General features: G+C 50.9%; 1 protein-coding gene across 3 annotated transcripts in view; it reads left to right on the forward strand.

The window, feature by feature from the left end:
• Positions 1–18,124, forward strand: part of PRKCA (protein kinase C alpha) — a 249,063-nt gene that overhangs the window by 187,417 nt on the left and 43,522 nt on the right. For all 3 annotated transcript variants that reach the window (XM_036451538.2, XM_036451541.2, XM_036451543.2), the window contains 2 exons: positions 152–263; positions 4,460–4,588. In XM_036451538.2, the coding sequence (XP_036307431.1) occupies positions 152–263; positions 4,460–4,588 (241 nt within the window). The remainder of the gene's footprint in view (positions 1–151; positions 264–4,459; positions 4,589–18,124) is intronic.

The following is an 18,124-nucleotide window of genomic DNA, read 5'->3' on the forward strand; positions in this document are numbered from 1 at the left end:
AGATGGACTTCTGGCCTCATCTCAGTCTGGTTCCACTTGGAACCTCGACAAGGGAATGGGGAGTGGGGGGAAGGGTGGTGACCTTGGCTCTTAGCCCACAAGTGTGCCTTTTTGTGACCGAAATGAGCAACTTTGCTGCTTCTCCCCGCAGGACCCCCGGAGCAAGCACAAGTTCAAAATCCACACCTACGGGAGCCCCACCTTCTGCGACCACTGTGGGTCGCTGCTGTACGGGCTCATCCACCAGGGGATGAAATGCGACAGTAAGTACGGTCCCCTTCCCAGCCCGCGGCCAGGCTCCGAGCCTGTGCCAGGGCTCCCTGAGCGCGGCGGGTGCAGTAGCGTTTCAGCTCCAGCTCATCGAGAAGGAGACCTCATTCCGATATATACCGGGCCAGTGGAGCGTAGGATTTCCCCCCAGCCAGCGTTCCGGTTTATTAAACCACATAACTGCCTAATTATGGACCCCAGAAAGCACCCAGTTTATCCGTGACATTGGGGTATGTCACAGCTTTGGGGGGTAGAACTCTTCTGTCCCAGTGGAATAAAGGCCCATCAAACCCCGGAGCAGATGCATGTGTTCTTAAAAGACTCAGCACCTCCATGCTTCACGTTTGGTTCTGCTTCAGGATAAGCTGAGCAATCACGGTCACTATCCTTTTGGGTCTCTAATGAGCGGGCGGATGTGGGAAAATCGGTAGGTTCTCCTTACACGGGAGCCACCGTGAAAATAAGAGGCAGGATGGCTGCTCACTTAGCTTCACTAGCTCTGCGTGTCCCTGCACAGCTCAAATTCCTGTCCGTCTAACTAGGACGAAATCACACCAGACCACGGGTGGGGACAGCAACCCAGCTCCGTGCTCCTGGACGGTTCTGTGTGCATCTCCATCGACTACTGGGGTGGGGGTGGGGGTGGGGAACCACTGTGGGAACTCTTGGCTTTGACAATTCCTATGTGTTGAGATGCATTTCTCAGACTATTTATTGACTTCGATAAGAGTGTGTACTTTGAGGACACAGGAGGTAATGACTGAGTCTGTTTTTCTAGTAGACAAGAAAGCATCATGGGAATAGCAGCATCTGGCCATTCGTTAATGACCGTGATTGCGGCCAGAAGCTCTCTATGTGTATCCTAAGTAGGGCAAATATGGCACATAAAAATGAAGACACTTGAACTTCACAGAGTAGATGGGTAGTTTCTTAGAACACAGGGTAATCCCCTTCAGCAAGCTGTGGAAAATTTTTAAAAATCATATTAGTGTGTTGTTTTTTTCTTTTTTTAAAAAAATATATTTTTACTAGAGGCTCAGTCCACGAATTCGGGCACAGTGGGGTTGGGCCTGGCCTGTGGGATTGGGCTGAAACCTGCTCTCTGACATCCCCTGAAGGGTTCCAGATTGCGAGAGGGTACAGGCCAGGCTGAGGTACTCCACCGGTGCACAGTCGGTGCAGGGGAGGGATGCAGAAAGTTGGCCATTTGGGTTGGGACCACAGGAGGGCTCCAGGGTATGTACTACCATCTCACTCAGTCCCCATCTGCTGGACCCCAGCAGCAAGCTAACCTACCAGTCTGAGTGTCTGCCCTCTGGTGGTCAATGTATGTCACAGTGAGCTGTTGAGCAGCCTTAGCATATCATTAGCATAATATGCTTTGATTGGTTGAACCGACAACCAGACACTAAGCATATTAGCCTTTTATTATATAGGATTGATTTCAGAGAGGAAGGGAGGGAGAGAAAGAGATAGAAACATCAATGATGAGAGAGAATCACTGATTGGCTGCCTCCTGCACACACCCCCTACTGGGTATGTGCCCTGACCAGGAATCAAACTGTGACCTCTTGGTTCATAGGTCATCACTCAACTGCTGAGCCACAACATCTGGGCCAAGCTGTGGAATTTAACAGCCTCACGTAACCCAGGGATGCCAAAGACATGTTTTTCAGGGGCTCAGCAGGTGTACTTAGGAAGTGCATTTGTAAGGATACTTGTGGCTGCTTTGGGACTAAAAGGAGCACTTGAGTGTGTGGCACACTCAACCTTGGCACGCTGAGGCTGGCGTGGGAGCCCGGATGTTGCCCAGCGTCACTCACTAAGAAGAACGAGTAGCCAGGTGTCTCCTGCTGCCTCCGCTGCTCTGAAGAGTCCCCAGGCCTGGGAGACGGGGAGCTGGGGTCCTGGTCCTGCGTCACTGTAACAAGAAGCATCAGTAGCCGAAACCAGTTTGGCTCAGTGGATAGAGCGTTGGCCTGTGGACTGAAGGGTCCCGGGTTTGATTCCGGTCAAGGGCATGTACCTTGGTTGCGGGCATCCAGTAGGGGGTGTGCAAGAGGCAGCTGATCGATAATTCTCTCTCAATGTTTCTAACTCTCCATCCCTCTCTCTCTCTGTAAAAAATCAATAAAATATATTTTAAAAAGAAGAAGAAGCATCAGTAAACAAGTTCTTGAGGCTGAACGGGGACTTCACCCAGCACCCCTCACAGCTGGTTTTAAAATGTGTTTGGATCTGAGGACTCTGTTGGTTGTCCATGAATGTCTTTGTAATAAGTAAATGGCATAAATTTGAATTTATTATATGCTAATAAGATAATACTCATCTGGTTTACATATTAGGATTCTGCTTAAGTCTTCATTGGAAAATGGGTTCTGTTATTTTTTTTTTTAATCTGAAAACCAGTGCTTTTTAAAAAGTATTTATTTTTATTGATTTCAGAGAGAAAAGGAGAGGGAGAGAGAGATAAAAATATCAATGATGAGAGAGAATTATTGAACAGCTGTCTCCTGCACGTCCCACACCAGGGACCAAGCCCACAACCCGGTATGTGCCCTGACCAGGAATTGAACTGTGACCTCATAGGTCAGTGCTTAACCACTGAGCCACACTGGCTGGGCTGAAAACCAGTGCTTTTTATTTTGTGTTAAACCCCTTTCCTTGGAGTCCTGAGGCCTCTGGGTGGCCACCTGTGCTCCTTCGGGGAGGGAGTCAGTGCCAGGACCAACCCCCTCCCTCACCTTCTGCAGTGAGAACCCTCTGCCTGCCTGCACGTTGTAGGTCATAATCCTGTGGTGGGAAGAAGCCTATCACCTGCCTGTCTGGGCCAGCCTCTTAGTCTGCAGAGTAAGAAATGGAATCGGAAAGAGCAGATAAGCTTCCCAAGACATAAAAGGCACTAATGGGAGCAGCCAAAACCAGAGCAGAGCCCGGCGCGCCTTCACCTCCCTCGCCCTCCCGGTTGTAGGATCCTTCACCGAGGCTGTGGCCTTTGATTCCTTTACATTTCAAATGCTTCCCAGGCTCTTGAAGGTAATTTCAAGAGTCTGTATCCTTCCTAACCAAAAATACAGGGCTCTGAGCTGTTAACTTTGGAAATGGAAGCCCAGGCAGAGTCCACGTGCGTGAATCAGCCCTCTGCTGTTTATTCCCACGCCCATCATCCTGCCTCCGGGTTCCATCCCGGCACACAGACATCCTCCGCCATGCTTTTTGCAGTATAGTTCCCCCGGTTGAAATTCAACTCTCACAACGAAATGGCATGAAGGCTCTGCCTTGCAGGTCACAGAGGAGCCTCGTGGCACCCTCGGGGACCGGAGCCTGAGGGTGCAGGGACCCTGGAGCCACAGCACCCCCACGGGGCCGTGTGTGTGTGTGTGTGTGTGTGTGTGTGTGTGTGTGTGTGTGCTCCACACAGGGTTCTTCGCAGGGTGTCTCTGGTTCGCTGCAGTGACTAGTCTTTTTTTCATCCTCCCCCGTCTCGCCCACGTAATGTCAGCCGGAAAGGAATGGCATATCATGCCAGGCGTGTATTTGTTGTACTTGCAGTAATATTTAAATATTTGAAGTCGGGTTTAAAATATCAAATACAAGTTCTTTAAACACACACACACACACACACACACACACACTAAACCAAAGGCAATGTATGTTAGCCTTCTTGAAAAATAGTTTTCTTTGGGAAAGGAAAATGTTATGAATGTCCTCGATTCAACCCACAGGTTCTCATGCTTTCTAAGTGGCGAGCTAGGAAGGCGTAGCAGTTCCTTGGCAGAAAGTGGCCTCAGCTTAAAATGTGCGTGTTCTTTGCCTCTGTGTCCATCGCGTGTGGATCCGTCTGCAAACGTAGGCATTGGCCTGTGCGTGCACCGTTACGTGTGTGAAGCGGTCCCAGAAGACCAGGCAGCGAGGTTGCTTCAGTTACGACTGAACCAACAGGGCGTGGGTATTTAGAGGATGTTGTGGCGTGCAGGAAGCCTGTGCCGCCAGGGACATCTGCTCCCAGCTCTCCGTGTGACCAACAACATTGCAACAAAGTATCCGTGTCACCAACAACAGGGTAACAGAGTATCGCGTTAAAGGGTGGCTCGTTTTCACTCGCGCTCCTCCAACCAAAACACGGAGCGAGGGATGGTCCGGGTCCATCTGCCCAGCCTCACTCACCCTCCGCTTTCTCGATCCGCAGCCTGCGACATGAACGTGCACAAGCAGTGTGTGATCAACGTGCCCAGCCTCTGCGGGATGGACCACACGGAGAAGAGGGGCCGCATCTACCTGAAGGCGGAGGTCACGGACGAGAAGCTCCACGTCACGGGTAAGGCCTGCTCCTGGAAGTGGCAGGTGCGTGACTTCCGGACGCAGGCGTTCGGACGCAGGCCGGGGAGACACCGAGGCAGGGCCGGGCCCCACTCAGAGCCTCGGGTCCCCATCCGCGTGTCTCCTAGGAGACGGCTCTGTCCGCGGAATCGAAATGCTCGATGTCATTCAAAGTGGTAACTGCGTGTGGATGGGGGACTCTGACGGCGTGGCCAGTGTGGTATCCCCTGGCGACGGGGGGATGGGGAAGGCGATCCAGCAGAACGCTGTGAGTGAGAAGAACTAGGGCAGGGGGAGGCGTCAGGCTGGGATGGCCCGGGAAGTCCATCTTGGTGACAGTAACCACGGCAGCCACGGAGCGTTACGCTTCCCCTGTGTTCGGCCTCGTGCTGAGGACTCTGTGTGGATTAATGGACTTAGTCCCCATGACCACCTGGTTAGGAGCCTCATTTCCCGGAAAGGGAAACGGAGGTATAAACAGAGGTCCGTCACGTGCTATGTCACAGAAGAAGGAAGGAGCCAGGCTGGGAACCAGGGCCTTTGGACTCCACGCCCTGTGCTTCTAAGGGTCCCGTCACGTGCACCTCCTACAAACAGCCCGGCCCTGGGGCTGCAGTCCCGTCCACGGGCCAGGACGCTCCCTCCTGGGGCTGGGACGGGGGGGGGGGGGGGGAGCTCCCCAGCAGCCTGGCTTTGGCTCCGGTTGCCCTCCCCCTGTCCCCCTCGTCCACTTTGGGCAAATCCGCACACTCTATTGAGTGACCCCGGTGTCTTGCTGGCCCGGGACTGGTCCTCGGATACCTGCTGTACCTGTCACACGCCATTCACGTTGACTTGGGGTTCAGCTCTCGGGTGTCGCCCTCCTGGCCTTGCTCAAGGGGCTCCCTCAGGTACCTCCTTTCCTTGGACAAGAGCACTGGTCTCCATGAGAGTAGCCGAAGGTATCATGTGATCTCGTGGCCATTTGCATAGGAATGCTAAGCAATGGTAAAAATGGAAAGACTAACTTGAATGCTATTTATTTGCAAATAGCAGGAGACACTACAGGGAGGGAGAAAAAGACCAAAAGGGCCTATTTAAAGAAAGAGAGAGAGGGAGCTTCAGAAAAAGCTCACTTTTAGAAACATCCTCGTATTTCTTTTATTGGAAAAATAAGCAAATTTTCTACCCAAAGCTGTCCTCTCAGATAAGAATTCAAGGACAAACAAAGGGTGTTGAGGTATTGCTCATAGGCGCTGGGTGACCTTAGGAAACAAACCAGATACAGCCAGCGGTCCAGATTGCACAGTGAATACCCTCCCCTTCTTTTGCACCAAGGGGGCTCGGGTGTGTCTCCCTCACACCCCTGCCCCCCCCCCCAGCCCCACACTTGGTTCTCTCTCTTTGCGATTAAGGCTCCTACCTTGTGGGAGTCATGTATGAGGCCACGGAGCATGCCATTTAGGAGAAAATTACCCTAAAACAGCTCTTCCTATGAAGGCACTAATCTCAGCAGAAGGTATGGTATTGAGACGAGGAAAGTGATTGCCTATGGACTAACCCAGTGGTCGGCAAACTCATTAGTCCACAGAGCCGAATATTAACAGTACAAGGACTGAAATTTCTTTTGAGAGCCACATTTTTTAAACTTAAACTTCTTCTAATGCCACTTCTTCAAAGTAGACTTACCCAGGCCGTGGTATTTTGTGGAAAAGCCACACTCAAGGGGCCAAAGAGCCACATGTGGCTCGCGCCAGCCATGGGCTAAAACACTTCAATGACCATCCTTCATATCCTAAAGCCACCGCCCTCGGCATTACAATGGCCTTCCTAGGCAAACTGTCAGAGCTTCATGTGAGGTCCGCAGCTCCTCTGAGGCCAGAACGTAAGGCAACGTTTTTAAATGTCCAGCTCTTAAGCATTGTGCTTCTGAATACAGCAAGACGCAGCCTGGGCGCGCTGCTGGACCCGGCCGTGGGCTGCCCTGTAGCAAAAGCAGCCGCCGTAGCTGGCTGCCGAGGTTCCCGGTCTCTCCCGTGGGCCCAGGAGGCCTGCCGCGGTAACACTGCACCACCGAGGGCGCCCGGGCCCTGGCCGGGGGCACATGGCAGGCAAGTAGCAGGGAAAGGTCGGGTCGGGTCCTGCAAGGATGGCCATTGGAGGCCTCCTCGGGCTTCCCTGCTGACCGCCCCTCTGCTGCCCTCGGTTCACAGCTGCAGAGTCATCTGAGGGCACCGGCCTTCCCAGAGGCAGGCACCGGCTTTTCACGAAAGCCAGCCAGTGTGGCTCACGACCACAATCTAGGTCGTGTCTCTTGAGAATTGGTCTAAAAATGTTTGCAGAGACACAGCTCTGCTCTGGGACTAGGAACTCGGCGATCGTTTAATAACAGTCACAGCAGCGGCCGCCAATGCTAACGGAGCCCTCCCCATACAAGGGACACTTCACATACATGTGCATGCGTGTATCCAAACGTCAGTGGGTAGAAATTTGCCTCCTTTTTCTTCCCTTCTACCTGAGGAGAGCGAGGCACAAAGAAATTAAGTAACTTGTCCAAAATCACACGGATGGTAAGTATAATGCTTAGATGTTTAACTTAGAAAAGGAGAGCTATTTTAATGGAAGTCTCAACAACCACTGCCACTGCGTCTTCATCTAGGCTGCCGTGACAAACAGGCTGGACTGGGTGACCTAACGTTTCCCTCTCATGGTGCTGGAGACGGGGAAGTTCAAGGTCACGGTGCTGCCCACTTGGTGGCTGGCCACAGCTCTCTTCCTGGCTTCTAGCTCTGTTCTCATCTGGCAGGGAGAGAGGGGTGGAGGGAGGGAGTGGAAGCAACCTCTCTGGTGTTTCTTATGAAGTCACTAATCCCATCGTGAGGGCTACACCTTCATGACCTAACCACCTCCCCAAGGCCCAGATCTTCAATCTTAGCAAAGGAAAAAAAAAAAAAAAGAAAGATGAAAATAGATATGTATGCGCACACACAGAAAGCATGCGTGGCGAGATGGTAATAATTAGTGAATTTAACATACAGCCGTTCACTGTACTGTTCTTTCAACACTGTTGTTTGACATTGTCAAACCGACCAAACTTGCAAAAAGTTGGGCAAGGTTATGCCGAAACCGGTTTGGCTCAGTGGATAGAGCGTCGTCCCGCGGACTGAAAGGTCCCAGGTTCTATTCCCGTCAAGGGCATGTATGTTGGTTGCAGGCACATCCCCAGGAGAGGGTGTGCAAGAGGCAGCTGGTCGATGATTCTTTCTCATCGATATTTCTAACTCTCTATCCCTCTCTCTGTAAAAAATCAATAAAATATTTTTTTTTAAAGAAGATTAAGTCGGAATGCCCGCCGGTTCCAGCCACGCAGCTCCTAAGAGCTCTCTGTAGGGATCCCTCTGGGCTTGCAGGAAGCCTCCAGGTGAACCAACCTGAGTGCTTCCCCTGGGGATGCTAATGCAAGGCCAGCCCCTCCAGACACCTCCCAGGAGTGGGAAGGGGCGTGAGCAGCCCGGGAAGCAGCTGGTGGCCGAGAGCCTCGCCCTCCTGGGAGGAGACACCAGCATTGACTAAGCGCCTTCCCGTGCCAGGCCCCTGACTGGATGCTTCCCTGAATGTTACTGCATCACAGCCGCCCTTTTAACTGGGGAGACTGGCTGGGCGGAGCTCCGCTGGCCTGTCCGAGGTCACAGGGCTGCCAAGTGGCGGATACTCACCCTCAGTGCGGGCGTGCCCCACCCTTCCCTTCCCCAGCCGACTCCTGGCGCTGGTTCAGGAAGGTGACAGACAGGGTCACAGCCCTCTCCCTTCCCTGGCCACGTGTGGCTAACGTGCTGGCGAGGAGTTGAGGCTGCACCATGGTGGCCCTTGGACACCCGTGCTTCCTGCAACGTCCCTGGCACCGTCGGGGGTGAGGGTCTGCCATTGCTACCCGGAGCCTGCCTGTCCCAAGGCCCAGGTAATGGCTGGAAATGAATATGTCAGCAGGGAATCTGGCTGAACTCCCCTGCCTTAAAGTGAAGGATTAAAGGGGCAAGGATGGTAACGTCCCCTTCCAGATGTGTTCGGATCGGGCGTGAGATGGCCAGACAGGCGTGCGACTTGACTACGCTGCCCTTTCTCGTCCTCCGCCCCTGGCTTTTCCTTCCTGGCCCCAGTTCTTTCCCATCACAGACCTGTCCTCGCACCCCACCCGCAGTGCCACCGTTTGTGGAAGCGCCCATCCCTGGCTGTTGTCTTCCCGAAGGGCGTGCCTAACACCCACCCATTAGATGTTTGCCCAATCCTTTGCAAAGGAAAGGGGAAAACCTCTCAGCGAAAAGGAAGCGGCACTTGGCTTGTACCAGAGGAGGCTGTGCCCATTGCCCATGCAGAGGCACCTGCTTACAGGTGATGCCTGGAATGTTGGCAAGGGATGTATCGGCTTGGTCTTCTTCCTTGAGTGGACATCCCGAATATCAGGTGTCACGTGTCGGGGTGACCCCTTTAGCAGCCAGTACTCACCTCTGCTCCCCTGGTCCCTGCTCCTCAGGAGAGCCTTCCCAGTGTCTCCCAACATTTCCTGCCTTGCTAACGTGACCACTTCTCCCCCTGCTCTTTACAACATTTGTAATGGGATTTCACTTAGGTTAGCTTATATGTTGGTTTCCCTTCACTCTTGGAAGTCAAAGGTTATGTCTTATCCCCTGTACTTCGCCCAGTACCTTGAGTGTGTCCCTAGTACAGGTTTGTTGACAGATGATGATGATGATGATTGATGTTGATGGAAGTATCTAGTAGGCACAACATAAAAAAAAAAAAATCACTACGCTTTCTACTATGCTCCTCTATCCCCAGTCCAGGCAACTCTTCCCACTATTAGCCCTAAATCCGATCAACTTTAAATGACCCCGTTTTAGCCTAATTTCATGAAGCCTGGGGTCCTTCTGAGAAACCCAGCCAAGAAGGAGCTTGCATCTTCTCGGAGACGTTTCGGTATTCCGTCCTGACGGGGGTGCCTGGTCCTGACCTAGCTTTGACAGAGCTAAATGCCAAATGTGTACCAACTAGCCGAGTGCCTCCTACGGGTGGTTATTCCTGTTCAGTGCTCCGTGCCTGGATCCCAGCACTGGTCTCCACCCTGCGGCTTAGTCACTGGGGTTCGTGGGAGGCAGCAAGACTAGGGCGAGGGGCAGTCGCCAGTGTCATTTCCTTAAGGCCCAGTGTGCCTGTGTCTTAAATTACCCAGCTATCCAAGCTGAAAGTGGTGTAAGATGATCTCAAGTCCCTGGATCCACTTTTTTGTTCTTTAAGATTTTTTAAAAATGTATTTGTTAATTTGAGAGAGGAAGGAAGAGAGAGAGAGAGAGAGAGAGAGAGAGAGAGAGATTTGTTGATTCACTTATCCATGTGTTTATTGGTTGATTCTCTTATGTGCCCAGGCCAGGGATCAAACCCACAACCTTGGCATATCAGGACGACACTCTAACCCACTGAGCTATCGGCCAGGGTGCCCTGGATTCTTTCCTGAGGCCTCTGTCTTCCATCCACGTGGACCTCAGTGCCTCCTGCCGGGAGGAAGCATCCTTGAGCTGGCTTTGAATGCCTGCATCCCCAGGAAGCGAGAACCAAATTATTTCTGGGGCCTCTTTCAAGATTAGCCGTTAGCATATAGGGACATCAACACCGACTGAGCAGGTCATGCCGGTGCAGGATTTTAATTGCTTCTAATTATAGGATTATCGTTTAAGCACAAGATTAATTGCCATGAAATTATCGCAAAGAACTTCATCTCCTGGAAAGGAAATGCGTCAGCTAAGCGAGGAGCCTCAGACGCTTGCCCATGCTGGTTTTTTCACCACTTCCTTGGAAACTTCCTTCTCACTCGGGTTTAGGACGGAGGGCAATGTTAAAGGGGTGGAAGTGGAGCAAAGGGCAGATGGGTGCCCCTCGTGCACCCCCACCAAAAGGGTGGAGAACGTGAGCATCCTGAAACGTGTCCTCTCTGATCCAACCAAGCTGGGAGCCGCCGGTGCTGCCCGATGGCTCCCTCCAGCACCAGGCCGCTCGGATGCCCCCAAGCATTTGCTTGCCACGTGTTTTGGGCAGCAGCCTCCCGTTACCATGTCTGCACGTGACCTGGTATGGCATCGCCATGGCGCAGGGGAACATTAGCTCTGTGCCGCTGGGCACCGAGGCACCTCCACCCAGAAAACCCGAGGTGTCCGCTGCTGGGGTGGCTCTGACATGCCCTCGTTCCAATGGAGGGGAAGGACCCCCTGAGCGGAGTTCTGCCCCCGAGCCTCCCCACGGGGCACGGTCTTTGCTGAGAAGAACAGTGGCTGTACTTTCCCTCCCGTTTGGTCATTAGTGCACGGTTTGCGGTTAATTAAAGACAGGGTTCCTTTTCAAACCAAGGCAGGCAATTTTCTCTTCCCGGAATAATGACGCGGGAGTAGAGTTGCCAGCCAAACTTCCCATCTGGGTTTCGAGGTGGGGGAGCTGAGCAGACAAAACAACAGGTAATGCCGGAGCCCTCAGCCCTCGGCCCTCAGGGGTGTGCTCTCAGGTGCTTTGTGGGGAGGGACTGGAGCCCATGAAATGACTAAGGAGGAGTGGCAGGGCCTGAGCTTCCGTACAAAAGTTGGATGTGACTCATAAGTCCCTTTCGAACAAATGAACCTATTCCTGGCCTGGCCCGTTTCCAGAAACAGCCCAGGATAAAGAAACAATTTTGATTCCGCGACATGTGTCCCATTCAGCCGCCGGCCCCATTCGTCACCTCCTGTGGGGGCGCTGTAGCGCAGCGGCCGGCCTCCCAGGGGGAAAGGAAGCTTAGTGGTGGCGGGGCCCCAGGAAGCAGAGCTCTTTGCAGGGGGCCACAGTCAGAATGACCCGGGACAGGTGCCAGCGTGTGATTAGGGCGGGCGGACTGGACTAAGCCCGCGGCCTGCGTTTTGGGCCTGAAACGACTCTCCTCAGAGACAACTTGGTGTGCAGGCTGCTGGCTTGCTTGCTTGGCCCAGAGAGTCTGGTCCCTCCCGCCCCCGGAGCTCAGCTTTCCTGAGGAAGGCCAGCTGTGAGAATGAGCTAGTTGACTGTGAAGCCAGGCTATCTGGCCCTCCATCAGCCGGGGAGAAGAAAAACCAGGTGCCTTTTACCTGTGAGTCATCACCACCGGTCACCCCCACGGTGAAGAAACTGGTGTGTCTCCTGCTTGGTTTGTAAACCGGGGTGGTTATGCTGAGACCGGCAGGGCCCTCTCCCCTCTGTGCTCCCCGAAGCACTTAGCTCTCATAGGCCCACCTCATGGGGCCTCAAAGGGGCTAGCGTCTTCATCCCTTAGTTCGTCTGTGACTTGTAGGCCCTACCAACACTGGCCAGTTCGTCTTCCTTCCGCTTGGCACTTTTGCCAATTCCGTGAGCACCTTGGCCCCACGGCTGGCCTGGTGTTGGGCAGGCACCTTGGTTCGTTCACTGGATTAAAAGTTTTACTCCCACACCATGGCCCATGTGGCTGCTTTGGCTGTGTGTCATCCTGTGCACCAGCAGGTCACTGATTCAATTCTCTGGCTCAGTCCCCAGCAGGGGGTGTGCAGGAGGCAGATGGTTGATTTTTCTCACATCGATGTTTCGCTCTCTCTCCCTCACACTTCCTTTTTCTCTAAAATCAATTTTTAAAAAACATACTTAAAAATAATTTTACATCTGAGATGCTCAGTCCCCAGTCTTGTCTTTGCAGAGTGAACTGCGCCCCCCACTGGGTTAGAAGCACCTGAGCCCCTTGTGCCGGTCTGAGGCGGTGACGGTGGGGCTGGTTCAAACAAAGAGCCCGAAGGTAATGACAGGGCCCAGGGCTGTTTTGCTTCCTGCCTGTGGTTGAGGTGATAAGAGGCTTCGCCAGGTAAACATCTCTTAGCCTTGACATCTTGAGTTTAATGAACGTTCATCTTCAGCTTCGTATTCTCCAATTAGAGACTGCGATGGTATATAATGGATAGAAAGGCTGAAGAATGGCTCGTTATTATAACTGTCTCTGTCTCTGCAAGGAATGTATGTTCCAAAGATAAAGACTTGGAGACTCTCACTCCCATGACCCCCCACTAGCCCCTGATAGGTGTGTCTCTCAGAGGATCAGGTCTGAGGTCCTGCAGGTGGGGGGACATTATTGGGGGAGAGAGGCAGCTGGTCCCTCTCCTGCCATTTACTTTTGGAGGTCGGGGGGGGGGGGGGGGCTCCAAAAGTCTATGCAAGGTTCTGTATCTACATCCTGAGAGGGAAGGCAGCCACAGCTCTCCAAGGCATCTCGTGACCTTCCACCCCAAACTGGAGAATTATTTCCGGGATGAAGGACAGTGTAAAGGACCGTTCACTTCCTAGTATCCAGGTACAACTGTGGACAGAGGCGGGTCATCCATGAAAACCAAGGCATCAGCATGCTGTCAGTCCGCATACAGGCGGTTTGTGGGCACAGTGGAAGGAATTTTGGAGATTTCCTACTCCAAGCAGCACATTGCTTTCTAGACAGACTACATGGTCCACTGGAAACTGCCCAAGACGGCGGGTGGAGGACTAAGCAGGCTGGAGCCCCACGCTCCTTCCCTGGGCTCTTCCCCGGCTGCTCCGAGTCTGTACGCCCCATCCGGAGCTCCTGAAGGTTCAGTAACATCACAGCTGGGGGTGAAATGACCCATGAGATGATGTAGGACTGAGTTAAACAGACAGCTTTGATCTTTAAAGGACAGACCCCACCAGGGGATGCACGTTGGAAATCTACCCACCCAGTGACAGACAAGGGGACAGTAGGACGCACAGGCAGAGTGTCTGCCATGAGAGATGAGGGGGCAGCTTAGGTCAAACCGAGACTGACATTCGGACTGAGTGGTCGAGAGGAAACTGTCCGCCTTCAGATGGACCAAGCTTTGGAGAAGCAGTGGGATTCCAAGAGCTGCTTCAGTAAGCAGTGGGATTCTGCACTGAATTCTGCGAGCCAGCTGGTGACCTCCGAAATGCGGCCTCTCCCATGTCCTCTAAAATGCTAAGGAGACCCACGAAAAGACAGAAGCCACAACTGAGACAAACCACCTACTGCCGTCTTAGAGAAGTTTCTCAGCCAACATGGGTCTGCATTAAGAAAAAGGTTATCAGTGGTCTGGACAGCCTTGGTCCATGAAACAGCCAAGCTCTGAGCGGCTGGGAGAAGGCCAGAGAGATCTGTATGCCTCACCTAGGCTCAGAGAAATGGGTCTTCTCCGGCCAGGAAACCTGGGAGGTCCCCCTTTACTGCAGAGCGTCTCGAACACATCATTTCACACAATGTCTCTTCCAAAGGAACAGCGAAGGAGAGGCCAAGGAAAAGGGCTGGTCTTGGCACAGCGCGTCCTGGGGGCCCTGAGCCCTTGGATGAAGGACAGGGACAAGGATGAAAGTAAGAATCTCAGCGTCGGTGGGACCAAAACGGATGCCATTGGTTCGGGGTGTGATTGCCATGAACAAGGGAATGGACATGTGCCCACCTGGGTCCACAAAGACACCATGATACTGGGTCAGGGGTGCACGTATGGGCTAACTTGAGGAAAGTTCTCCAGTGGCCAGGTAGACAGTGGACAGAGCCAATGGGAACATCGTTTGGTTTCTTCATTTAAAATGAGCAAAGAGCCCTAACCAGTTTGGCTCAATGGTTGTGAGCTGAAGGGTTCCAGGTTTGATTCCAGTTAAGGGCATGTACCTTGGTTGTGGGCACATCCCCAGTAGGAGGTGTGCAGGAGGCAGTTGATCGATGTTTCTAACTATCCCTCTCCCTTCCTCTCTGTAAAAAATCAATAAAATACATTTTTTAATAATAAATCAAAATGAGCAAAGAAAAAAATATACAAATATTATATGGCCCATGAGTGAATATCCTATATAATAAAAGCCTAATATGCAAATTGTCCCCTCAACCATGAGTTGGATTGGGAGTTTGACCAGGGGGCGGGGCCGGCAGCCATGTTGGCAGGCGGCCAGGGTAAGGGAGGCACCCAGGCAGGCAGCCAGCAGCAGCCACTAGAGATCCTACCTGTGCGCAAATTCCGTGCACTGGGCCTCTAATATGTACATAAAGGGAAGGGAATATCATGAGGAATGTGTTTGAAAATGGGTTATTGCCGAAACCGGTTTGGCTCAGTGGATAGAGCATCAGTCTGTGGACTGAAGGGTCCTGGGTTTGATTCTGGTTAAGGGCATGTACATTGGTTGAGGGCACATCCCCAGTAGGGGGCATGCAGGAAGCAGCAGGTCACAGATGTTTCTCTCTCATCGATGTTTTTAACTCTCTATCTCTCTCCCTTCCTCTCTGTAAAAAATCAGTAAAATATATTTAAAAAAACACACTCACACAATCGGGAGGCCGTTTGAGCAAACAGGCTGAAAGGAAATGCAAACAGTGGTATTTTTTAATACATCATGACAGAGGTATAAAGAGATTTATCAGGTGAACAGAACAAAGCAGCCTCGTGGCATTGCCCCGATTCATTGCACCTGGACGGAAAAGGCTGTTTCCAAACTTGTTGGAAGTTAGAACCTTGGGGCACGGTTTGTGGTGGGAACTGGCACCTGTGGCCTGACAGACACAAGCAGAAGCCACGGGACCCAGTGGAGAAGGTGGGGCTCACGCCCCAGTGTTTCAGGGAAAGTTGTCTGAGCATCTGTGAGAAAAAAATTAAATTCGATCTTGCTCTCCCTGCACACCAAAATAAATTTCAAATGGATTTAAAAGTTAAACATGGAAAAGAAATAAAATAATAAAAGTAAAATCCCAGAAAGGGCAAGGCTTTCCTAAACTTAAAATAAATGGAGGAAACTTTTAGAAAGTGTTTGACAGGTTTACCTGTATAAAAACGTAAGTGTCGGTGTTTCTGGTGGCAGTAAATGAAGTCTAAGTGCATTTTGCAACAAATATGACTAAGAGCCGTTTTCATGCATTTACCTCTAGAGAGCTCTTCTGAGCCAGTAAGAAAATTCCTTAACCGACACCCTGTAGGAGTCTTGAAGAGAGAGTAAGTCCAAGACAGACAGGTGGCAAATAACCATAGAAAACAAGTTGAACCTCAGAGATTCTCAAAGCCAAAATTACAATGTCATTTTTTGCTTTGCTCACCACACCCTCGGTAAGACTTTGGTATACGCTTGAGGGGATAGTTTGCCAATATACAATATGTTAAGCATTTTGAATGATTACAAGAATGTATCCTGAAGGGGAGGGGGGAATCAGGGATTCAGGAGAATATTTATTTATGCATGAATGTGATCAGTTGTTGTTTATTCAATGCTTTTATTGATTTCAGAGAGGGGGATGGAGAGAGATGGGGGAGAAAGAGAGAGAGAGAGAAACAAACTATGTGAGAGAGATACATAGATGGGTTACCTCCCATTGAACCTGCAACCTGGGGCATGTGCCATGACTGGGCATCCAACCAGTGACCTTTTGGTACATGGGATGACACCCAACCAACTGGACAGGGCAGCTGTGTTATTAATGAAGTAAAGAATTTTAAACTAGCTAGATGGCCCCCAACAGGGGTTGATTAAATCAGTTTATCATATAGCTGGATAAGGAGATACAAGGCATTTAAAATGTTGTCATAGCCTGCCCTGTTATGTTATAAAGGCAGGATCTCAAATTATGTTTATAGATATAGACTCTATAAAAAATATATATATATTTCAAGCTAGATGTATGCAAAGCAGAGAGCCTGGCGGTAAACACCACCAATATGCCAACTTCTGCTCAGAGCAGAAGTTGGGGTGATATTAATTTTCTTCTTTGTACTTTATGCATTTAGAATTTTTAGATTGAATTTATTGGGGTGACATGGGTTTGTATGTAGATTTTTATATGTGTATCCATTAGTCATATATATATATATATATATATATATATATATATATATATATATACACACACACACACACACACACACACACACTAATATGCAAATTGTCCCCTCGGGAGTTCGACCTGGAGACCAGGAGTTCAATCGCTATGATGTGTGTTGACCACCAGGGGGCATCATGGAACGAAGGAAGGCCCCAGCCAGCAGCCAGAAGGCCCCGATTGGGCCTGATTACTGGCCAGGCCTAGGGACCCTACAAATTTTGTGCACCAGGCCTCCAATAAGAAAAATATTTCTTAAAGTCTTTCTATGTTGTGTATGGAGGATCATACCGATCTCTCAATACCTAGAAACTATTATTTCTCTCACACCCAGATTCAATTTCCTTTCAGAACATCAGGCTTAGGAAACGTTAGCAGAAATGTTTACTTTCCACTGACTATCAAAGAAAAAATGGTGAAATATTTACAATCTGTTCCCAGGGCCCTCAGCTGCCCTTTCTTGCCTCTCAGTTCTCTTCCATAACTTTTATTCCAATGGGACTTGGGTTGCTGGCTTATGTTTTTGGGTATGTGACTGGCCACTGAATTTACCAGGACAGAAAACACATTCTTAGCACCAAGCAGTGAGTCTCACTAAGGAAACAGGACGTTCCACAAATACTAGTAGGTGCAGAGTGTGAGATGATGGTGTCCCTGAACCCAGGTTTTTGCATGGTTTCTGCCTAGTGGGATGGGGATGGCTGAGCAGGTGCATTCTTAGTACATCTCATTCTTTCTGCCTTTGTCTTTGGCCAAAAAAGAATAAATATTACAAACGTATGGGTCATAGCATATCAACATGGAAGAGATCAAGTGAAAAATTCTGTGGGTTTCATTAACACAGATGGAGTCAGCTGACTCAGCACAGCAGAATGGGAACAAGTGGGTCACACTGAACAGCACCGCCTGGCCGGTGTGGCTCAGTGGTTGAGCATCAACCTATGAACCAGAAGGTCATGGTTTGATTCCAATCAGGGCACATGCCCAAAGTTACCAGCTCCATCTTCTATGTGGGGTGTGCAAGTGCAGCCAATCAATGATGCTCTCTCATCACTGGTATTTCTATCTCTCTTTCCCTCTCCCTCCCTTTCCAAAGTCAATACAAATATTAAAAAAAAAAAAAAAAAAAAAAAAATAACAACAACAACTGAACAGCACCAAGGCCCCAGTTTGTCCCCAGAATCACAAGCTGTGGTTACCTAGTCAAAAATCACTCATGGTTGATGACGTCTTTGCATTTCATTCTTGAAATCCTGAGGATTTCTATCTGGCGATTTTTCCCCCAGGAGAAAACTGCCCTTTCTGACGTGTTTCCTGAAAGCAGGAGCTGAGTTCTCTGTCCTTCCACCTTTGTGGGCTCGGTGATCATTTCTCCAGAGCACAGACTGTTGTCTGAAGAGCGCGGACTCCTCTGGCCTGCCTTGCTCCTCCCCGGCACAGGCCTGTGAGGTTTCTCCTTGTCCGACAGTCCCTCCAAATGGAAGCTTTCGGTACTGCAACCGAAACATGAACCGTGTGCAGGCTCTCCTGTCTGCTCTCACTCTTCAGCCAAACAAACCTCCACTGGGCGCTCCGAGGTTCTGCCTCAGCCTGTGCTGACCCTGGAGGGGGTGGGAGGGCGGCTGGGGGAGGAGAGGGACACGCCACACCCAGGTGTGGAGT

This window comes from Pipistrellus kuhlii, unplaced genomic scaffold (genome assembly GCF_014108245.1).
Source record: "Pipistrellus kuhlii isolate mPipKuh1 unplaced genomic scaffold, mPipKuh1.p scaffold_m20_p_22, whole genome shotgun sequence".
NCBI classification, from domain to species: Eukaryota; Metazoa; Chordata; class Mammalia; order Chiroptera; family Vespertilionidae; genus Pipistrellus; species Pipistrellus kuhlii.